The sequence below is a fragment of the Dichomitus squalens genome (assembly GCF_000275845.1).
Source record: "Dichomitus squalens LYAD-421 SS1 unplaced genomic scaffold DICSQscaffold_46, whole genome shotgun sequence".
In the NCBI taxonomy this organism is placed as follows: Eukaryota; Fungi; Basidiomycota; class Agaricomycetes; order Polyporales; family Polyporaceae; genus Dichomitus; species Dichomitus squalens.
In genome coordinates, this window is record NW_006766928.1 from 84,220 (window position 1) to 105,853 (window position 21,634).

Here is a 21,634-nt window from a genome sequence, read left to right on the forward strand (position 1 = left end):
GTCGAGAACCATATATGCGAGACAATGTTCAGGGAGTACATTGAGATGAAGAAAGGCCACTGAGATAACATACAGTGCAGTGAACGCCCAGTGGGAGCTTGTCGACAAGTATCTGTCGGAGTTTCTAAGAGATCCTGTACAGAGGACTCTCAGTCTAGTGGTGATAAACTCGGGGCTGTGAAGACAAAGATTAGATCCAACTAGAGTCGAAGCAAGATCTTCAGTCAGTAAGGAAAGACTATATTGCAGCAACGAACTGTACCTAGAGTCGAAGCAAGACTACAAAGGTTAAGTAAGTAACTACAAGTTAGAGATAGATGTAACGAAGTACTCACTCTTCAGTCAGTAAGGAAAGACTGAAGAGGGAGGACGCAATCTGAAGTCCTTATATACTACAGAGAAGTGTCCATGACTAATCGAAGAGTGGTTAGTCACATGTACCATAGTGCGATGAATAATACAATGACGAAAGAATTGCGATGTATCGCATCATAGGATGAGTAAGATATGAGTAAGGCATAGACCTGTCTAGACCGTTCTGGAGTAGTACGGATTGTCCTAGACAGTACCAGAAGAGTCCGGAAACATAGCTATAGTACACGAGCAGAGAGTCCCAAATATGGTAACATACTACACAAGTGACTACAGCTAAGCGCTAGGAGACGCATAGCCTCGTGTAGTCCGGACCGGATAAGTCCAAGTTCAACAAGTGGGAAGATCACTGACTGTATTAGAACTATACCTGTACAGAGGACTCTAAGAACCATATGAGTACAGTATAGTATGGGAATAGAGGATGAACATACCTCAGTCTAGTGGGAAGATCACTGACTGAGGAAAGGAAGGAGCGAAGCCAGCACTGTCTACAGCGCTGGCAGGTGGCAGTGCTTGTCTACTATAACAGGAAGGTAAGGTAATCTAATCTTATCTGACACGTCACCTGACCGTGTTCCGACAGTTTCCTATGACCGACGAATTCCAGTGCTGCGAGTTGATAGCACATGACCATGTACATACATCATCTAGAATGAAGCTCGAGTACATGGGAGCTCCGCCCTCATACCGCATTATTTCGCAGTCAATTGGTATCAATACTGAAGGAGGGTGTTTAGCCTAGACCCACATTTAGCAGTGGACTACCGCATACTTTCGTCCTTCCCATCAATCTCGTACCTATCGACACCAACATCCACCTGCCCGCCATGTCCGGCAACTTGGAAGGTAGATCAGACGGACGAACGTCAGATGTCAAACATGACCATCATCTGCGCGAACTCACACGCAAAGACAATCCGGTCACCAGGCTGCCTGCCTTCGACCCAAGTGTTCATGGCCCTGATCTTGTCCATCATCAATATGGGAGGTTAGATTGATCATGATTACGATGTCTTGCTCTTCATAGCGATAGGTGCCTGTGATGTTCGTCAGTTCCGTCGGCGCAACAGCTCTTAGAGAAGGAACATACCCATTGAGGGCTCTTTCAAGTTCTTCACGTCCTTGCGTGCAATGATTTGCACTCGCAAGCCGTTGCTCACCAAATTACGGTTGCTTTTGTAACAGATGCCCACTAGGAGCGCCTTCTTCTCGCCCTCCTGCTTGGTTGCGATCGGCATGCTGGAGGATCGGTGAACGATCAGAAGGACGTTAGACGTGCGCTGGGGGAGAGATGGTGTACGCTCAAAGACGCAGAAAAGACGGGCGACCAGGCCTACTTTCCCTCCCCAACCATGAAGTACCTGATATATAAAGGCCCCAAAGCGCTGTCATTCCGAGCTAGTTGAGCTTCAGACGCAAGCGTGGCACTGCAGCCCTCCATGCCAGCATACAGATGTCGCACTGAGAAACTAATGGCCCAATCCACCCTCTGGCAGTCAATATCTTCGTATTATCTGTGCAGGGTCCAATTCCTGTGCAGAGAGACATGAGGGTCACATAATGCGGTCGTGTCATGGCAGGCACTGGCAAATGGTCGCTGCTCCTCGACCATCTGCTCCTCTGCCGCTGTCAACACACTGGATGAACCTAATGCGCCAGATTGTCCGAATTGTGGGTCCTACAAGTGCCACACCAAGACAGGAGAGCTGAGAGGCGCGGATGATCTCAAAAATGCCCCAGAACGCGACATTTACGGATGCAGCTACCTCCTCGACGCGTCCGCGGAGCATCAATACCGCCACCTCTCATCGATGAAATTCGACGCGTCCAGGAACCCACTGCATCGCGCTTCTGGTGTGCTTCGAAGATCCAGTCTGCGACCTGATCAAGTACCAACCAGGACAGACGTCGAAGTCCTTCTGTGCCTTCCCTCAGCCACCCGTGAGAGCGATGTGAGCATCTCCGACGCCAGTCTGGATGGGAATCCTTGACTAGTACAGGTTCTTGAACAAGCTGCGCCCACGAAGAGGAAGCGAAGACTTACTTAAGATACCACAGACGGATGCAATGATTGCCATGCAGCGTCATGTATGATCACTACAACAGAATCCTAGCAAGTGGCGAAGCCAACCCAAACGAAGCACCTCGCATGGGATGTGTAGGATAGCCACGCGATCTATGTGAGAGTCACTGAGCGCTGATTCTCAGAATGGATTCTTGATCTTCCATTTTTTCAGACAGAGATGAAGAAGACGTGTCTTCCCGTTTCCATGCACGGGCTAGAGACTATGGATTTCGACGTGTAGCTGGCAGGGATCTTCTGTGCCTGGACCTCCGCCGCCGTCGCGAGCAGTAGTCGTCCCAGCAAGTGTTTCGACTACGCATAGATAGTATCAGTCAATCAAGACGCTATACGAGATACCAAGCTCACTGGGAGTCACCGATGGGGTCCTCATTGGGATGCATGTGACCTGCAGAACAGCTGGAATAGCATGATCGGTGATGGGGTCGAGTGCAACGAAGCCCAGCGACCAATCTGAGACCTCTACCATGGGTTCCACATTATCCGCCTTCGATATTTGGAACCGTTAGCGCTGCGCAAACGGGTCTTGTCTTGTAGAAGTCTCCTTCTCAGCACCCATTTAGTGTGTTCCCAGTAGTCCCTCGACAACGAGATTTTCTACTCGTTAGAGTGCCGTATACGAGGACGTGTGTAGTGGCGTGGTACCGAGCTGATATACCCATATGATATGCCAAGCGCTAAGATGGGATAGGATGGGCTCGACACTTCTTTGGGCGCATCGCAAAGACCTGTCGCGTCCACATGAGTCCCATCTGGCTCGCAAAGGCCAGACGTGGTGAACGCGTCATCCCAGTCGCCGGTCCCTTCTGGCCAGGCATGACGAGGGAAGTCGCGGCGCACCGCGCATTGCGCGTTGCGCGTTGAAGACGGTAGTGCAAACCTGTCCGCCATCGATTCTGGTGCTTCTTAGCACAAGTATGCATTGACGCGTGACGCTGTGCGTGTGCATCCCACCGTCGGACGCAGCCCACGAAGTTCACAATAGACAGTATCCATTCCTTGGGAATAGACTCACAATGTAGGATATCTGACAGCTCCATCATATTGCGGATGACGGCGGCGCCTAACAGCCTGTGAGGTTGCCGTCCCAGAACGGGTACGGTTCCTTCGATGCGTGCAAGGCAGAGAAATGGTTACTACGTTCGAGCAAAGCCTACTCCAACTTTCAGACTACAATGGGAGCGATGCGAAGTTGCTTACGTACGGTGTACAGCCCCCACGCTGCAGCTTCGACTCCCGAAAGAATAGGAGTCGGCAAATGCCTCGCAGGTATTCACGAACACACGGCGAGACCCAAGGCCAGAAGTACAGAAGCCGCACTAGAGGTACCCGAGATTCCCTCTTCAGAACATGATGAATTGGTTGTCTTTGCCCGACTTTCCTGCCGGTTGGACAATTCCCGCACGTGGCTTTATCGGCAATCTCCTTGCACTCGGCGAGCAAACGGCGTTCGGCAAGCCCAGCAACGCAGCTTACAAGCGCAGGTTGCTCTTGACCATCTGCATACGTGGCCTTGGCTGCTGTGAGTTACCTTGTCACCGATCGGATGCTCCGAGTCCTGATGGTCATCTGTAGGTCATCTAGTCGAAGGGCCGAGCTAAACGTTCTGCCGAAGCAAATCCGGCCTTATTGGAGACGGAATAGGTAAGTTGGTTTCGTTCCCATCGGCATGAACATCGCCGCCGAGGATCTCTGCATCTCACAAAGTGTCGGTTTAGCAGGCCCACACGATGGACACCAAGATAACCATCACCATAGGCGATCTCCCCGCCGAGCTTTTCCACAAGGTCCTCGAGCAACTCGGGTGTGAGGACCGGGAAACACTCGCAGCATGTAGCCTCGTATGTCGCCGCTGGTTCGACATCAGCCGTCAACACCTTTTCTCGGACATTCACGTCCCTCGAGATTGCGACGAGACGTTCGAAGATCTCGCAACTTTCGTCGAGCTTCACGAGACGACAGCCGGCTACGTTCGTACTCTGAACCTTGAGGCACGCCTTTTCCACATCCCGCCTGTCATCTCTTTGATGCCGTCCCTTCCGTTGGACCTCCTGTTTCGTATATTACGGGCGTTACCCAATCTCACAATCCTGCGCATGCGACAAATAAAGATCGCGCCATCGGACCCCAGCGACGTCTCCAGGCTCCACCGGTTCAATCTCGAGCATATGGAGTACCAGAAGTGCCTCTCAGAGATTGGCCACACCTTCGAGCTGCTGTCCTGGTTCCATATCGACCACTTTGACTTCGACCCCCTCTTTTCAGACAGTACGGAGACCGAAATTAAGGCGGGCGACTACGCCTTGGACGTTCGCTCCCTATGCGTGAGCCCCTGGACGACAGACCCGCGATTGACATTTCAGGTGCTGCAACAGGTTGTACCACGCTACATGCTCAAGTCATTCCGCTATCCCTCTCTTACTATCCTGTCCACACCCATTCCTGTCGTGGACTTCCTACGAGAAGTGGGCCAGAACATCATTGACCTCAATCTCTGTCCCTGTAAGTTCAAGTCCTACCCTGGTTTCGTCACGATGTTGATGCCAAGTTCGATAGCTGGACAAGACGACTATCTCGTCTTGCCCCAGCTCCCCAGTCTGAAAGTCTTCCGTTATCACCTCGAGATCTCTCTCTTCTGTCGCCCTGCCGACTTGAGCCTCCAAAGGGCTGTATTTGCGTCGTTCAAGGAGTCTTGGCTGCCCCATCTACCCATGGATCTCGAGCAGCTCATCATGTATCTCACATATCCGGAGGTCGAAGACGGGATCGTACCTGCGGCCAACACTTCCGCCCTATGGGGTCTCGAGAGCGCCCTCGCCCGGTTCCCCCGCCTCAAGAAGCTAAGCCTCATCTTCCCGGAGCTCCCGTGCGATATGAAAACCGCAATCTCTGCTGCCGCCGTATGTTTCCCAACTCATTACAACCGGGGGGTCCTCGAAGTCGATGTTAGGGACTTTGCGCTAGAATGGTAAGCGTGGCGCGCCGCGACGAGCGTTGCTGATCCGTACTCATGCGTTTCTTCGCCAGTCGTGATTTCGACATCTACGGCTACCTTCGCGAGTGCTGCTAGAACAGCTGGCGGCTCCCCCAGGACTCGTCTGCGACCGACTGTGCTCCCAACGTTCCTGACTCCAGGAGGCGATGGTGGGCTGCGTCTTGGTGGCGAGACCTCAGCATACGAAATGTATCCTAGATCTGGTATTGTGAAGTTCACTGCTTATCTGTGCTTTCTCCGCCGGTCTGCGTCTAACTTAAACTTCACCATCACGGGCTGTATTGCAAAGTTCGACGTGTGCACGACGTTTCTGCCACCCCTTGTCGCCTGGAGATGACAGTACTAGTCCCGCGATTGCGGGGAACGCCGATGTTGTCTCGTTCTCGATGGTCGTCTGCCATAGCTGTGTCAGATCGCACTCTGCTGCGGTCGATGATGTTCGCAACATTCCACAATGTACCTGACCGCAAGCGTTACCCGGGTTTCATCTGGCCAGCATCTCGAAGATACGGCGTTCTAGCTGCAGTGTCGCTGCGTGAAGCTATCCGGCCCCGGACATCCCGGTAAGGAAGCTCCAGAAGTCTTCCTTCATTGATCATCGCCGGGCCGCTGGGGAAGTGCGGGGTTAATCAGGAGAGAGTTGTCGACGTCAAAACCACATCTGTTCTTCACCTAAGCAGCGTGCGAGGTGCGATTTGCTGCGCAGTCATGAAGGTGCTCGTTTTACGTGGTCGAGAAGCTCCGCTGCGAGTCATCTTCCGTAGTTCATCGGCCCAAACATCAGCATACGGAGAGATCGGGCTCCCCACTGTCGCGGTGTAATTCGAGAAGTACTCGCGCTCTACCGAGTTAGATGTGCCGGGCCAGTGGCACGTCGGGGTTTCTTCCTGAGGTGAGTTCATCACGGTGTTGGATCGGCCGCTCAACTTCGTCCTGAGTTCATGCTTATCGCTAGCTTCGACACTTTCTGACATTTGGAACAAGAGGCCAATTTGCTCGAGAGCCTTTGCCGTTGCCCGGACATCAAAGGCCCTGGGATAGGTCATCGGGGCTTCGCTTTGCACGCCCAGATAGTCGACTAGTCAATTGCAAGGCTCGTCTTCCCTTCTTGCATGGTCACCGATACGCCAACACGCGATGCTAATCAGCTAGACCTCCTGGGAAACCACGCGCAGATCGACCACATCTGGCAGCTCCGAACTGTCCACGTTGCGGCGACACGAACGCTGACAGACAAAGTTCGTTAATGCCGGACTCCTGGTGACCAAGGCTATGATTAGCCGCGTCACCTGAACGCTGTCCCTGTTCTCAGCAGCCTTTGAGTCGAACATGCGAGTTCTTGCAGGGAAAACGGAGAAGGTGGACGAGGGTGCGCCGGTGGGAGTGGAGCGCCCGTGCTATCCTCGTCCGCACTAAACCATTCTGGGAAATTTCATAGATGGCCCGCACAGGAACGCACCTCATCGTGCGAAGCTAAGGGCGCATCGCAAGGGTCTGTGAGGCATCTTCAGGCAGCCGCACTGCCCATTGGGGGCTCTGGCACCGGTTTGCGAGCCGGGAGGGGACCTGAGCAGGCTCGAAGTCTCTGCGCGAACTGCCGTACGAGGCCTAGGCTTGTTCCCGGAGAGTTGGGCCCGCAATGCCACGGTGTTTTAAGTTTGGTGCGGTCCACCATCAACTCCAATCGGGCGCAAAGTTTCGCGCCTTGAGATATATAAGCTGTAGGAGACGGGAGACGGAGTACGTTCCGGTACTCCCGTCCCCATCGATATACGCCGCGGCGTCAACGAGTGGACGCCTCCTTTGACTGTTGTACTGTATTCCCCTTATTAGTTTCTTCGCTCGATCACCGCGATGCCGGTCACCAGTAGGCGGATCGTCAAGGAGGCGCTGCTCGTCGGCGTCAGCTACGCAACTAACGATAACCTGAAGGATAACGACTTTCCGCCGCAGCCCGGCGCACACAAGGACACGCTTGCTTTGCGGAGGTTGCTCACGAGTACGCGAAGCTTATCTCGGAATGTCAGCCTAGCGATATACTGACGGGATTATGTGTAGGCAAGTATGGGTATGAGGAGAAGGATATTACGACGCTGGTCGACTCCGAAGAAGTACCGCACGAGTCCTGGCCGACGAAGGAGAACATTGTGAGCGAGCTTGAACTTTTGCGGAGAACGTCGGCGATAACCATGAGTCGAACATAGCTCCGGGCGATGAAGGACCTCATTGCCGACAAGCAGGCTGGGGACCACATCGTGTTCGCATGTAAGTCCCGCTACGCTTAGGTTCTTCTGTGAATGCCTGACGCCGATCAATCATTCTCACATAGTCTCCGGGCACGGTGGCCAGGTCAAGGCCCTGGTCGAGTCGGAAGAAATCGACGGCATGGATGAAAGTTCGTAGTGTGTAATAGTAGTCATGCTGGACATCGTCGCTAACATCCGCACTGAAAGTCTTGCTGCCGGTGGACTGTACTGTCGACCCAACCAGCCTGGACAACTACTTTGTAAACTTCATCCGGGATGACGTGAGTACATCGTCTCAAGCGTTTGCAGTTACTTACCTCTTATGTGGTAGGAAATACGGGACATATTCGTCAACCAGCTCGACGCAGGTGTTCGATGCACAGTGCGTGCGGTCCCCCCTTGTGCCGCTCCAACCCTTGCTGATCGCGCACTACAGCTGATCTTCGACTGCTGCCACTCCGGGACAGCATCAGGTACGCTCGAGTCACTGTGCCGTTCCAAACAATGTGGCTAATGCGATGCGGCTGAAAGATCTCCCGAGCGTCGAGTCCCCAATCGCCACGACGCCAGGCTCGCCTCTGTTCGGCAGCATCAGTCGTGAGTACCGAGTCGTGCACTCGCCGCCGCTCACCGGCTCACCCTGTACTTCATCCAGCTCGGTCTACCGGAGCGCGTGCTCCTGGCTCGTTCGGTAGGTGCCCATTGCAGTGCTGAACGGAGCAGGCTACTGATAGCTTGATACAGCTCAATTGGAGACGCTGCATGATGGGCATGCCAACGGTGCCGATAGCGCCCCGTACTTGTGGCCCGGCGCGCGGGCTGCGAGCATCAGTTATTTCGAGAAGGCAGTGGTGCGTGCTCCAAGACGATTCTGGCGTGGGAGCATGGGTCTGAGTTTGTGAAAACAGACGTCGTGGTCGGCTTGCCTGGACGACCAGCTTACGTTTGGGAGGAAGAGTGGCGGGATTTTCGTGAAGGTGCGTCTGTTTGAATCGTGCATCGTCCAGTTCAGTCGCTGATCGAAACTCAACAGGCCTTCACGCATGCCCTTGGTACGTGTCTCCGCCGAGGGCCTGTTAGGGGTCGCTCATGTTGTCTGAAACAGAGTTAAACCCCGCCCCCACTCACGGGGAGCTGCTGCAGTCCCTGCGGTCAGTTGCACCTACTACCCACTTGAATGAAATGATAACTGAACGTACAAAATTATATATGTAGAACAAGCCTCATAAAGGTCATTGAGGACGTGAACCGAAGGCATGTAGTGTCCTCTCGAGGAGACACTTTGTGGAGCGCCTGTGTTCCTCCCCGCCCTCAGGTCAGCCTCCTTCGTTCCTTCTGATGTCACGTTCGAGTCATCTTACGCGGCTACATAGCTCGGCAGCCTTTGTCCGAAGACCATCTTGCAAACGCAGTTCACCTTGTGAATCTCGAGGCGTTCTTTCCCGCTCCGATTTGTCGTTCATGTGGGCTTTACGCTCGCATTAGCTTATCACCGCCCTTGGAACCGTTGCGCTGGGTTGTGCCAGCGATTTTTCCCTTTATTTCTTCGTACTGTAGGATACTCAGCTGCTCACGAAAACCTACAACAGTCGACCATTCATTCCAGTTGTAGTAATCTGTTATACATTACTGTATCATTGCCAAGCCTAGGCGCTGTATATAATGTAACATGAGTATGCTCGTTATTTCGATCGAGTTTGTTCTGCACCGCCTACATACAGTCACTAGCAAGACGCTTCGAGAGACGCTTGCAGCGCAGTGAGTGAAACTTGCAGGTGCGCATGCTATGCGGTCAGGTGACGTTGTGTTCGATGTGCGTGGTGTTTTCGCCGTTCGGAGTTTCAATGTCAGCAAGTTGATAGCTCTTCTACCTTTCTCTCTCAACTCTTCCCTCTCATCCTCTCCACATCAAGACCGGCTGCAATGGCGACGACGTCGGTATCAGATACTTCAAAAAGTGGAACTCACTCAACCGGTAAAAGGCCTATCACGGATATTCTCTCCGAGACATTCCCGCCTTATGACGACCAGGCGGAACTGGTGACGCCTTTTGACAATGAAACGAAGCGGGACGCGGAGTTCCTGGAGAGTGTGTATATGCTATCCATCTGGGCTGTTCAGCCACTGTAGCGTGCTCATCGTCCTCCCAGAGCTGAACTCCATGTTACTCGAGCTCATCATCGAGTTCCACGCCTGGTCTTCGGCGCGCCCCATGCACGAGAGTGACCAGATGGCAGATGTGCTGGAGAAAGAAATTAAAGGCCTTAGGAATATAGAATCAGAACAAGGCACGTCCTCCGCGCCCATATACTTCTCCATCCCCTCCGCGTCCCCCTCCGTTATCGGTAGGCGCGCCTTCACATACCTTATCTGCAGCTGACTTTGCTCGGTGCAGAGAAGACACGACAGCGTTTGTACGAATTCATCACCCGGATCAAGCTTGCTCTGGCGGCTCTTACTGGACTCGCTTCTTGAGCTCTCGCTGTGACTGCTATGGCTTACGATCTCTTGCTGGCTGGGTTGTTGTTCGCGGCTCTAGCACTCGTCTCCTGCAGCAATATCATGGCTCACCCGATGTCATTTCTGCTCGAGATCTCCTCGTACATACTGGTGCAGCCTACGAGCTAAATGTAACCCCTATTGACTGCTAGTGGAGGGCGGTGTCGAAGCCGCCTATCCACACTGCCATACTCAGCTGGATCGCCGGGACGTCGAGCCCTTGATGAGATCATGTATTGACATCGTGTACCCGAGCTTGTGAATGATATGACAGAAGCACTCGTTATTGCATCCAAGCGGAAACTTCTCGAAATGCGGATATTCAGCGCTGCATTGATCCGGGAGACTCTGGCCACATTCTCCAGAATGTCAGTTTCACAGCATGGCCGGCCACGGCTATGTAGCCGCAGCCAGCTATAGTCTGTCTACCGATTCTCAGTGCTCCCGTCGAGAATCTGATTTGCCTCGGCCGTAGCCGGCGTCTCCCGGTCTGGGAAAGCCGACTCCTCCCGGCCCTTAGCATACGGTCAACTTCTGAGTCCCTTTGCTCTATGAATATCTATGAGTGATACAAGGAATCACATAAATGATTCTGTGAAAATTCACGACATATTGGGCGTCATTCTACATGTTGGGAGGGATGATCTGGTTACACTCTCCTACGGGCCGGGTGCGCTGTAGCCGGCGCCTGTACTCTCAGATTTCGCTGTAGCCTCGGGTAGCCCGCTAGCCGCCATCATATCCCGCCACGACTACGACTATGACCGCAGTCGTGGCCGGCCACGCTGTGAAACCGACATTCTGACCCGCCCTACCTGTCGTGTCATGAATATTACTTATGTAATGGCCAACTTGGACGGACCAATATGGTAATTTAAGCGCGCACATCGGCACTAGTGCGCATCGCCCCCTTCGCGTCCTCATCCGCCATTAGGTCTCTGTCCATTCTCCGTACTCTGCTGGCGTACGTTTCCAGGCCGGCCGAGAGATGGCCCACGATACCCAACACTGTTCCTTCGTGCTAGTGGCCGACTTTGACATCGACCGCGGCGCACAGCTGACGTATCAATTCCCTCAACCTCTCGGAACAGATGAGGGGTATGCCTTCTGGCTCTTAAGTCGCAAATCCCGTTGATGCGGACTGGCACACCAGGCTTCTGGCGAATCTTATGCTTCCCGATGGAGCGGAGAGGCAGCCCGCGGATTGGACCGTCTTCTTTCTGAACCAGACGCCGTTCAACACTATCCAACCCGTACTTGCCTTGGACAACGATGATGATGGGGCTGCGGATGAGGAGGGCTCCAAGATGCTGTACGTGATCAATCTGGTGCGGACAAAGCTGGATAAGACGGCGCGGAGGTAAGTCCCTCGCCCTCATTCTCCCAATTCTCGCCCTCATCCTCCCAATCCTCGCCCTGAACGTTGGTCGTGCTAGAGGTGCCGTTGTGAAAGCGATGGCCATTTGCACACGGTATCCCTTTGTCCAAATCTTCAAGCCGGTCTTGCTCCTTGCGCTTGACGACTACTTCATGAACCCTTCCCAAGACTGCCTCGCCCGCCTCTTCGACGCCGTCAACGCGATGGACTTCAGCAAGATGCCGATCCTCACGCGATTCGAGAAGCTCATCATGCGCCACTCCGAGCGGCAGGACCTCCACATTGGCCGGTACGAGGACGGCTCACCCTTTGGCGGAGACCCGGGGACCGCCACGCATCAGCAGCAGCAGCCCCAGACGTCGACGTTTCCCTCGACCGGACGCCCCACGCACAGGACGACCAACTCGGGCGACTCGCGTGTCAGCTTTGACGAGGGCCTGCGCGGACGCGCGGGCAACAACGGCACGAGTGCGAGCTACAAGTCGGCGAACCAGATGCGGAGCCCGACGTCGCCGTCCGAGGCGTCGTTCTCGCTCGACGGGAGCGCAGTGTGGGTCGGGGACGAGAGCGGGCTGGACCAGATGGGCTTCGTGGCGACCGCGACGGCCGCGGCGGCGAGCGCGAGCAGCAGCAGCATATCGAGTGCGGCGGGGAGGGGGAGGAGGTCGACGGACGCGTCGTCGTCTTCGTCGCACGGTGCGTATGTGCGGCCGGAGGGGGCGCAATCGCTCACGGGTGCCGCGAGTGTCGCGTTGAAGGACTCGCATTTCTATCATACCGCGATCAACTACAACGAGCACCTGCTGCCGGTGAAGGTTCCTTTGTCGACCTTTCCGGAGGAGGTTGGCGAGGTATGTCTGTTGCCCTTGACCTTTCCCTCCCAAGGCTAACATGTGAGCAGGGATCCTTGACCCTGCTCTGTACTACCTTCTCCCCTACTATCACGACTATGACGGGCCCACTCCACCCCCACCTACATACGAACGGCATGCTGACACCTCCAGTGATCGTTCTTTTCAACGCACTCATCACGGGGAAACGCATCATCTTCCTCGGGCATCAGAAGCTCGCGGAGAACGTCTCCAACCACGTCCTCGCAGCTTGTGCTCTCGGTTCCGGCTGCGGCGTCGTTCTCAGGGGCTTCATCAAGCGCGCATTCCCGTACGCTACTCTCATCAACCGCGAGCAGTGGGAAAGCGTGTATGTCCTCTCTCGTGGCTATCTTCTCTCACTTTCCTGACTTTCCATAGTCCTGGATACATCGCCGGGGTGACGAACCCAATCTTCGAGGACGTCGGCTCCTGGGATCTGCTATGCGATATCAGCACGAACCGCATGGTGGTGCACAAGGACATATATGTGAATCATCCCGCGACGTGGACACCGAGCTCGAATCAGCTCATCTTCCGCACTGGGACCATCAAGGCGGAGAGCTCCGTCGGGACCGAGGAAGACGTCGTCCGCGTGCAGACGAAGGAGGGGGCGCAGCAGAAGCCCGAGCTGACGGCGCGCCCGGACAGCGCGGACAACGTCTTCGTCGAGGACGTACGTATCTCCTTCGACTGGTTACGACGCGCAATTTACGGGGGAATCTGACTTGCATCCGGATGCCAGATCTTGAGCGCGATCGCGTCCCACTACTCCGAAGCGCACATCCGCGCGAAGTTCACAGAGTACGCGATGCGCTTCGTGCGCGTCGCATCGCTGTACGAGGAGGAGATAACGGGCTCAACGACCATCGGGTATCCGTCACACCCGTACATAGAACGCCCAGGGGAGAAGCCGCGATTGGGTAGCGGCGTGTACTTCTCGGATGAGGTTGCGGGCGCAAAGGAGCTCGCTATGAACGCGGGCCGGATTGAGGGGTGGCGGAGGACGGAGTGCTATAGGCTCTTGCAGGCGGTAAGTCGCATTTGGTCACCGGTGCTGCACCCTTGTGTGTGCCCTCTGTGGCGGAACTGATGGTTGGCATCCACGATCAGGACTGGCAACATGAACTGGCGACGAAGCCGATCCAGGGCTTTGACTTGTTGCACCAGCTGGCGCGTCTGCGGTATGCGAAGGTCATATCGGACGCTGAGGCTGAGCTGATCTTCCGTTCGATTGCGGAGAACCTGCGCACGTACGAGCAGGTCACAGAGGTATATCGTGTTACTACCTCGTTCGTGGGACCGGTAGCTGACGCACTATACGCCCAGCTCCTGGCCTGGCTTCCTCCCCACCTCCACGGCCTGCAGCCACTCAGCTTCGGCCTCTTCCATCAACAGGAGGCCGTTCGCGAGCTTGCAGTCGACCTCTTTAACGAGCTCCGTGCCCATCCCGTGAGTCGCGCCTCCCTTTCGCTACAATTTCCGACCCGTGCTGACGATCGTTTGCCACAGATTGGGGTGCAGTTCCTGCAGGCGCTGAACCACTTCCAACGATACGCCTACGTCCGGCAAGCGCATGCGCGCGAAATGCGCATGAAGGATACCAATTCTCTCACGATACCCCATTCTGCGTACATGTCCCGCACGCCTTCAAATCGTAGCGAGTCTAGTCTATGAGGCGGCTAGAGTGGAGCATGTCTTCATTGTATAGCCTTTCCTGTGCTGAGGGTGTAGTGGTGGACGGTGTGACGTAGGTATGATGGATCGGCTGTTGTGTACATAAACACCTGCTGATGGAATCATACCCTTAGGGCTGATTGATTCACGTGTTATTATTCTGTTGCTCGAACATTTGTCACGAAGTGTTGAAGTCTCCGACAACACCATCAGGGCTTTGTAGGACAGGTCACTCTAATCCTCCGTCATGACCGCTTCGGTCTGCTTCGCAATATCGCTCTTTTCGCCTCCTTCAAGCGCTGTGGCTCCCACACAAGGCTTTCAATCTTCTCTACGTGGATAAAATACGTGTCCCAAGGAAGGGTATCAGCGACAAAAGTCGGCCGCCTGTTTCTGCAACCTAGGCCAGCCCTACGATGCTTGGTTTGTTTCCAACAGGAGCGTTATCTCCGAGAGCACAGACCAGCGCGTCATGCGTTGCGTCAACTGAAGGCCATTCATGAACTAGCTGGCAGGTGGACCTCAGCGGTCTGACCCCGAACCGTATAAAATGAGGAGACTCACAGTCGAGGGGCGTTTGGACTCAATGTGTTCGAGCGTAGTCAGAATATACTGAGTATACCTCATACTGTGCAGCCGAGTTACAGCGGAGGTAGCCTGCGAATGTTCGAATTGCTCAGATGCGAACTTGTTGCGCCTTGTCATACCATCATCCAGCCAATGGTCGAAGCGAAGACGCTGGATTCGCTTCATCTATATGGAAATGCTTGCTTGCTAGTCTACAGATTGTGTGCTATGGGTTGATACAAGATCGCAGTGTTTAGATGATACATATAAGAGATATGCGGAGGAGCGGTGACTTGGTATATGGTCTATGTTTGCCTGAGTCCCACAGAGGCATAGTCGCTTTGGGTAGATGGCGAAGGAGGAGAGGTCAAACAGCCTCATCGCCCGAAGGAATTGCGTAAAGGCCAACGTCTCCAGGCGTATTGGACGGATCAGAAACAGGACCTGACCACCGCGACCTTCGAGCGGAGAGCGGCTTGGCGAGAGACCACCTTGTCATTATCATGGCGCGACTGGATAATGTGCGGAGGCCCGTCGCCATTCGCCTAGGTACTTTTTTGACAAGCTTGTGCATCCGCTTCATCTTCGCCGAGAGCGTGGAGACGCTCTGCTGCGCCTGCCAATCGCCGTTCCGCACGATCCAAGCGATGAGGAAGGCGCCGATGCCGATGACGACGCAGACTGAGATCCGGGTCGCTACGCTTGTGCCCCAGAGGCACACCCAGATGATGGCGATGAGGAATGTCAACAGTCTGTGCATTACCCATCTTGAATCTTCAAATAGCTCCTACCAAGATAGACGACATGACTCACCCCCAAGCGAAGAACACTGTCGGGATGCTGAAAAGGATAGCGAGCACTTCTAGGCCCACTTTGGATTCCGCGCGAGAGCTCAGGTACCCAGCCTGAGTGGGCGTGATAGTGATACGTCAGTATATTCCACAAAGTGCAATCTTGACGATCAATACGTACTGCTGCTTCGGCGTACTGGTGCGTGGCCTGCCGATGTTGCCGGGTGAGGATGGTACAGGCAACGATGTTCCCGATAGTCAGCATGGTCGAAATATAGCTGACGATCTGACCCATGCTTCGGTTAGCGATAACAACGCCATTGTCGTCGACGCTTTGGATAGCCAAGAACGACACATTTGCGGTAAGGATTACAGTTGACTGTACGCAGCTTGCAGTCAGACACCATGTGGGGTAGAAACGACGAGACACATAAACATACCGGAGTGATAGATGCTTCCCAGTCCTTTTGGAGCTCTCCGATGAAGGTTCCCCATTGATCGTAATTAACTTTTGAGTCTACCCAGGTTTTGCTCAAACGATCATGGTAAATTTGCGGTGTCCAGAAGGATATCCACGAGAACATCCTGAACCAGAGGTGTCGACCCTGGTGTGTCTCCTGGTACACGCTCCTATCGGAATCAAGCTGTGCGTATGGCTCGCCATGGTATCGGATGAATCGTTCCCGGACTAAGTGTAGTCATGAGCGTGATTCCGACATTCTGCGATGCGGTCCAACGTACAAATTGTTGCCATCAAGCGACCTGCGTGGGCCGTTCCGTAAGTCCAGAGCATACCAACACAGACATCCGCAACTCACAAACAATGACTACTTGCTGGGGCCGCGTGGGTCCGTTGGCTAGAAACGGAGTGATTTGGGTGACATGGGATAATGGGATGGGGATCTACACATACGTTCTGTTCTGATCTCTTTGATAATCTGGACAAGACTCCGTGCATCTTTTACGTTGTATGGCGCGGTGGATGACTTAGAAGTCTGCTTATCTGACATGAAGAGATTAGAAGGAGATGAACCCCGTCGAGTCATCGCGGTTCACCTAGCAAGAAATAGTTGAGGTCGCTCTTCAGATCCTCCACCCTATCTGCAGAGAGTTTGCGGTCATGAGGGAACATGTACACGTGAGTCCTAGTACCCCGCGTTAGTCGATACCACTACACTAGAGAAAGTAGGTGAGCTTGATTCACATCTAAGAGCGTCAAAGCAGACCTTACCTAAACGATCATGGATCTATTACCAATAGCCTATCGCGGTCGCATAACCTGCAACAAGCGAGACAATGCTCTAACACTGCACGAGCGATATTGAGGATAAACATACTCAAGTGCTCTCTTCCAAGGATCTTCACCGAATCGGTGCCGGACAAGAGGCAGGCGGGAATTTCATGGAGCCAAAAGGTGCTCTCCGTCTTGATATCGACGAGATAGTAGCATCCGAGGATATCCCCTACCTCATCCTGGGACAGTTCCAACCCAACCTCAATACCTTCTTGCGATATATCGGGATGGTTCCGTAGCTCTGTCAGGATGAGTTCAACTGCGATCTCAATCCTTTTGAGCATAAGCTCGTCATGTAGCCACGTATTGGTATAGAAGTTCTTCGCACGAGTTGAGTACGGCCCACATCAACTTGCACAATGATGACCATACCTTATGGCGGAAATATGGATTGCCTTCAGGATGGGTGTACTGCTTCCACCCCATCTCACCCAAGCTCTCCGGCCTGGCGACATGTTAGGCTGTCATGCGCAAGGGGGTCAAATTCATTGAAACACACCTCGCAGGTATCGCATTCTTGGCAGGGATGTTCTCGAAGAATGTCTTCAATTTGTTGAGATCACTGACATATGCCAAGCGAGTAAGCGTTCCGAGGATGACCCTATGACTGAAGAATCCAACGTACAGTCTTTCGCGACGTTCATACCGCAAGTCATGGCAGAACGTGGCCGGCGTCGGAGCGAGGAAAACAGGTTTCTTCGACTCTTCCGGGTCGCCCTCGGATATGCCGGCAATGATGGATTCGGGTTCGGCGGTCAACGGGCCTGAAAAATACGTCGGATTTTCCGGAGTACTAGGCAGCGCATTCGCCTGGACGCCGGAGAGAGTGATAGAGGAAGCACACGACACGGCCGACAGTGGACGCTCTGGGGCCCCTGGATATTCCGGCGTAAGGGTGTCGTTGAGCAGCATTGATGACGCCTGAGGCGACGGAGACGGGGGACGCTGCCTCATAGAGTGAGACAGGCCCGGGCGTTCCTTGAACCCAGTTGCACAGGCGGGTGGGCTTAAGGTTGATCCATGCTCCTCGAACGCAATGACCTGGATAGCTGGAAAGTGTTCCGTCTCCATTGTGGGGGCTTGAGAGGTGGTGGCGGTAATGGACATTGGGCCCCGGATAGTCGTCGGACTAAGCGCACGTCTATCCGTAATATACTTGTACTATGTTCACAGTCCTCACGCGAGTGGCAAGTGATGAGCGTCCATGAACCTTACACGCATAGCCTTGGCCACCACTAGGAGAAAAGGCTGTAGCATAGCTCCCATGCAGTGCAAGCTGTCCTGGAACCGGAGGTATAGGGTACTTAGAACACGGAGGATCGTCTGGTGCCGTGAGATTGCTATCGATAAGCAGGCCTAGAGTTCGGCACTGACTTCGTTTGCATAACAGATTTAGTTTTTCACGTACCATAGTGCACCCTGACTGACCAACTACAAGGGGCCCGCACTCGCGTGAACCTCATGCCCGCGCATTATTGCGTGTCTCCTTTGGAGAGGCTGCGATGGAGGGTATTCTCGGGAGAATGCCCAGGCGTGTCTGCCGAAACAAGGTTAAGTTGAAGGCCACGTTGCAAGCAGTCTTAATCGATGGAAGAGAGCAAGTGCAGCCGGGGGCACAGACATGGCGAAAAGAGAACCACGAAACGCTGCGACTTCTGGCCTTGTGTCGCCGCAAAAGTCAAGGTGCGGAGGTGCCGGAAGCGCCAACCTGTGCAACTTCTCAGCGCTCCGACCGATTACGTACGGTCACTAATACCAAGTGCAGAACCATGACTCAAGAGGTCCAGACCACTCCCTCCCTGAGCCCCTGACATACATAGAGATACTATTATTATGTACGAGTCTCAATACTCTGACCACATATCAAGATACAAATATGATATACAAGCGCGCGATGGAAGCAACCTGTGCGTCACGAATCGACGTGTAAAGGACGGGAAGCACGGACCAGACACCGGCCCAGCGGGCGCCGGGAGGGCCAAGGCGCTGGAAGAGCCTGAGCCTTAATGCGAAGAGACACCAGAAACGTCTGTCTGAGACAGAGTCGGGTTGGCGGCAGATTTCTGTGCCTCGGACATCTCTGGCGTCGTCCGAGAACCATCCGTATGAGAAGAGCGGAGAGATTGCTTCGGCGAGAGCGACACCCTGCTTTTGATCCAACTTGAAATTAGAGTCTGTCCCGACCATCTTCTCGACCAGCTTCCCCTGGTAAACCTGCGAGCCGTCTTTATGAGCTTCTTCATGCGCGTCATGGTTGCCGAGAGCGAGGTATTGTCTTGCTCTGGCTGCCAGTCGCCGTTGTGAATGATCCCAGCAACGAGGATTGTGGAAACAGCAGTTGTGACGGCGATAACGACTCGGGTGATGATGGTCGTGTTGTGGAAGCAGACCCAGGCTATCGCGATGAAGAAAAATAGTAGCCTGAGTGAGAATATGAAGTCAGCATGCTGACATGTACACGAGAGAGCTCCTGCTACTGACGCCCAGAGGATGAATGCCGTTGGGATGCTGAAGATGATGGCGAGCTTCTCCATACCCCACCTGTTTGACGCTCTCGGGACGAGGTACTTTATCTGGTCAGCACAGGACGAGAATGGTCAGTATAGGGCCTCGGGAGAGCCCGTGTCCCTGAGAGGACTCACCGCATCATCGGAATGAAGATGCAGGTTTGGTCGATGTTGCCGTGCCAGGACAGTGCAGGCAACAATGTTCCCAAGAGCGAGCAATGTCGACATGTAACTGACAATCTGTGCCACGCTCCTATAATCGTCCTCATGATCCACACTTTGAATCGCGAGGAACCCGACGTTCGCCGAAAGGATGACAGTGGACTGAAAAACGTGTCTCCAAATCAGAAGTTATGTAAGCGATGGGATGACAGAGCATGGACGCACGGGAGTGATAGAAGCCATCCAGTCGTCTTGAAGTTCGCCTATAAAGCCCCTCCAATTATCGTAGTTGACCTTGTTGTCGACCCACACCCTGCTGAGACGTTCGAAGTAGATCGGGGGCGTGTAGAAGAACAACCATGTCAATACATTGAATAAGACAGAGCGTTGTCTGTGTTCGTCTTCATAAACACTTCTGTCGGAATCGAGCTGGGCGTAGCGCTCTCCATGGAAGCGCATGAAGCGCTCGCGACCTACACAGAACGGTCAGGAGTTTCTGAAGATATCAGCATAGATCGCTTAACAGCGCACATAATGTTGTTCTCAAACGGGCGACTATAACCACATATTGGGGCAAGGTCTCCTTCGCCTCTGCAACAGTCCTCTGAGCGACGAGAGGCGATTGCAGATGCAGTAATCGTACCACTGGAGATCTCGACTTGCTTGAGGACTTTGAGGAGGTTATCGAGATCTTCAACACTGTAAGGTGCTGTGGAGCTTTTGGACGTCTGCTTGTCTGCAAAACGTTGAGCAACGGTTGTCTAGCGCGGACTCGACAAACGCACCGAACATATGATAGGCGAGATCAGCTCTCAATAGCTGGAGGTCCTCGGGCGTCAAATGGCGGCCATGAGGAAACATATATATATGATCCCTATATATTCGATGAATACCGCATAGAGCCTGTGAGAAAAATGAGTAACGGAGCACAAGCAGATAGGCACAGATATAGGACCCCGTACCTGCATCAAAGAGGTCATTACCAATAGCCTATTCCAGCCGCGAGACCTTGGCACGTGAAAGCATGGATATTCAAGTTGATCATTTGACTTATGTTCCGAAGGACTGAACTCACCAAGATGCTCCCTACTCAAGATTCTGACGTCTTCACCGTCGTAGAAGAATGTATTCCCAATGGGATGCAGCCAAAAGACTTCCTCGGTCTTCTTGTTGCAAACGTAGTAGCATCCAAGTTTGACACCATCATCATCGATGTCGAGATCCAAGCACACTTCGACGTCGCTCAAAGCTATGCGGCGTCGTCGAAGGATATCTATGACCATCTCCATCGTATCATCTATGGCCTTCAGGTTCGGCTCATCATAAAGCCACACATTTGTGAAGCAGTTCTATGGGCGGAACGGTTAAAGGAGGATCAACCTTCCACTATATCACCGTAACGTACCTCCTGCCGGAAGTAGACAGAGCCTTCCGGGTGAACGAATGGCTTCCACTTGGAATCGAGCGTTCTATGCGCATACCGCTGGTAATGTTAACTGGAAAAGAATAGGAAGGCTTCGGTACCGTACCTATGAGGCACAATACGATTGTCCGCACCAATGTTGTCGTGAGGCTTGATCTTGTTGTAGTCACTTCAGCAATTATGGTGAGTGGGCGCAGCCTAAGCATATAAAGTATTGACAGATATACTCACACTTTCTCTCTGCGCGCATACCTTGACTGGGAAATGAATGTTACAGGAGCAGGTGCCAGCCAGATTCCAGCCTTTGACACTGTGGAACTACAGTCGCTCTCTGCGGCCATCCTCTCCGGTTCTGCCGTCATGGGACCGTCGAGAACGGCGCGACCTCCAAATTGACCCGTCTCCACGTCATCTGCTGTGTCAGAAAGGGGGATAGCTACGAAAGATCCATGGGAGTCCGAATGGAGGGGCAAAATTGAAGGGCGATCGGACATGCTAGGACCCAGAAGAGGGGAGAGCGAACGTGTGATGCCGAGTCCGCTCTGCGGTAAGGTATTCTGTGACTGGAGAGGCGGTCTGATGGTGCAGCTCGTTCTTGGTGTTGTAGAGTTTATAAGCAGAATGGAGAGCAGCTGCGGGGAGCATGGACGTGACAGTAGTGTGTGGTATGGTCGTGGATTGAGACGCCAGAAACGTGCATGCGATGCGCATGTAGGAACGAGCTCATATCAAGGAACAGCAGGCAACATGAACAAAGCAGACACTCAC

General features: G+C 53.7%; 7 protein-coding genes across 7 annotated transcripts; 4 read left to right on the forward strand and 3 right to left on the reverse strand.

Moving 5' to 3' along the window:
• Positions 1 to 1,296: 1,296 nt before the first annotated feature.
• DICSQDRAFT_173427 (uncharacterized protein) lies at positions 1,297 to 1,613 on the reverse strand (the record flags this gene model as incomplete). Its single annotated transcript, XM_007369246.1, has 2 exons — positions 1,297 to 1,412; positions 1,466 to 1,613. The coding sequence occupies 2 exons, from the start codon at positions 1,611 to 1,613 to the stop codon at positions 1,297 to 1,299; spliced, it is 264 nt and encodes an 87-aa protein (XP_007369308.1).
• A 2,292-nt stretch (positions 1,614 to 3,905) lies between these two features.
• DICSQDRAFT_182871 (uncharacterized protein) lies at positions 3,906 to 5,528 on the forward strand (the record flags this gene model as incomplete). Its single annotated transcript, XM_007369247.1, has 5 exons — positions 3,906 to 3,980; positions 4,034 to 4,102; positions 4,180 to 4,960; positions 5,015 to 5,426; positions 5,486 to 5,528. Exons 3-5 carry the CDS (start codon positions 4,189 to 4,191, stop codon positions 5,526 to 5,528), a joined length of 1,227 nt encoding a protein of 408 aa, XP_007369309.1. The 5' UTR covers positions 3,906 to 3,980; positions 4,034 to 4,102; positions 4,180 to 4,188.
• A 1,678-nt stretch (positions 5,529 to 7,206) lies between these two features.
• On the forward strand, positions 7,207 to 9,410 carry DICSQDRAFT_157073 (peptidase C14). Its single transcript, XM_007369248.1, has 15 exons — positions 7,207 to 7,452; positions 7,512 to 7,600; positions 7,658 to 7,718; positions 7,783 to 7,848; positions 7,907 to 7,980; positions 8,031 to 8,081; positions 8,136 to 8,172; positions 8,231 to 8,296; positions 8,355 to 8,390; positions 8,444 to 8,550; positions 8,608 to 8,676; positions 8,733 to 8,751; positions 8,805 to 8,850; positions 8,915 to 9,014; positions 9,073 to 9,410. Exons 1-15 carry the CDS (start codon positions 7,308 to 7,310, stop codon positions 9,121 to 9,123), a joined length of 1,017 nt encoding a protein of 338 aa, XP_007369310.1. The 5' UTR covers positions 7,207 to 7,307; the 3' UTR covers positions 9,124 to 9,410.
• Positions 9,411 to 9,622: 212 nt separating this feature from the next.
• On the forward strand, positions 9,623 to 10,174 carry DICSQDRAFT_68158 (uncharacterized protein; the record flags this gene model as incomplete). Its single annotated transcript, XM_007369249.1, has 3 exons — positions 9,623 to 9,788; positions 9,850 to 10,037; positions 10,097 to 10,174. 3 exons carry the CDS (start codon positions 9,623 to 9,625, stop codon positions 10,172 to 10,174), a joined length of 432 nt encoding a protein of 143 aa, XP_007369311.1.
• Positions 10,175 to 11,186: 1,012 nt separating this feature from the next.
• Positions 11,187 to 14,122, forward strand: DICSQDRAFT_68113 (mesa protein; the record flags this gene model as incomplete). The annotated part of the gene is made up of 9 exons (XM_007369250.1): positions 11,187 to 11,296; positions 11,352 to 11,558; positions 11,635 to 12,427; positions 12,478 to 12,776; positions 12,827 to 13,121; positions 13,191 to 13,478; positions 13,559 to 13,717; positions 13,775 to 13,897; positions 13,958 to 14,122. 9 exons carry the CDS (start codon positions 11,187 to 11,189, stop codon positions 14,120 to 14,122), a joined length of 2,439 nt encoding a protein of 812 aa, XP_007369312.1.
• A 934-nt stretch (positions 14,123 to 15,056) lies between these two features.
• On the reverse strand, positions 15,057 to 17,845 carry DICSQDRAFT_173431 (uncharacterized protein; the record flags this gene model as incomplete). Its single annotated transcript, XM_007369251.1, has 12 exons — positions 15,057 to 15,441; positions 15,503 to 15,594; positions 15,662 to 15,859; positions 15,921 to 16,168; positions 16,222 to 16,242; positions 16,299 to 16,337; positions 16,394 to 16,483; positions 16,537 to 16,581; positions 16,818 to 17,094; positions 17,147 to 17,219; positions 17,274 to 17,336; positions 17,400 to 17,845. The coding sequence occupies 12 exons, from the start codon at positions 17,843 to 17,845 to the stop codon at positions 15,057 to 15,059; spliced, it is 1,977 nt and encodes a 658-aa protein (XP_007369313.1).
• Positions 17,846 to 18,777: 932 nt separating this feature from the next.
• Positions 18,778 to 21,360, reverse strand: DICSQDRAFT_163164 (uncharacterized protein; the record flags this gene model as incomplete). The annotated part of the gene is made up of 12 exons (XM_007369252.1): positions 18,778 to 19,195; positions 19,256 to 19,347; positions 19,417 to 19,605; positions 19,669 to 19,916; positions 19,975 to 20,034; positions 20,087 to 20,179; positions 20,229 to 20,321; positions 20,431 to 20,451; positions 20,519 to 20,792; positions 20,849 to 20,912; positions 20,973 to 21,035; positions 21,119 to 21,360. 12 exons carry the CDS (start codon positions 21,358 to 21,360, stop codon positions 18,778 to 18,780), a joined length of 1,857 nt encoding a protein of 618 aa, XP_007369314.1.
• Between the last annotated feature and the right edge of the window lie 274 nt (positions 21,361 to 21,634).

Bases quoted from the DNA above. Each gene is read 5' to 3' on its own strand.
- DICSQDRAFT_157073 (XM_007369248.1), top strand. From the start codon at position 7,308: ATGCCGGTCACCAGTAGGCGGATCGTCAAGGAGGCGCTGCTCGTCGGC. The intron at 7,981-8,030 runs GTGAGTACATCG...CTTATGTGGTAG, and splicing joins TAAACTTCATCCGGGATGAC to GAAATACGGGACATATTCGT. The intron at 9,015-9,072 runs GTCAGCCTCCTT...GCGGCTACATAG, and splicing joins GTGTTCCTCCCCGCCCTCAG to CTCGGCAGCCTTTGTCCGAA.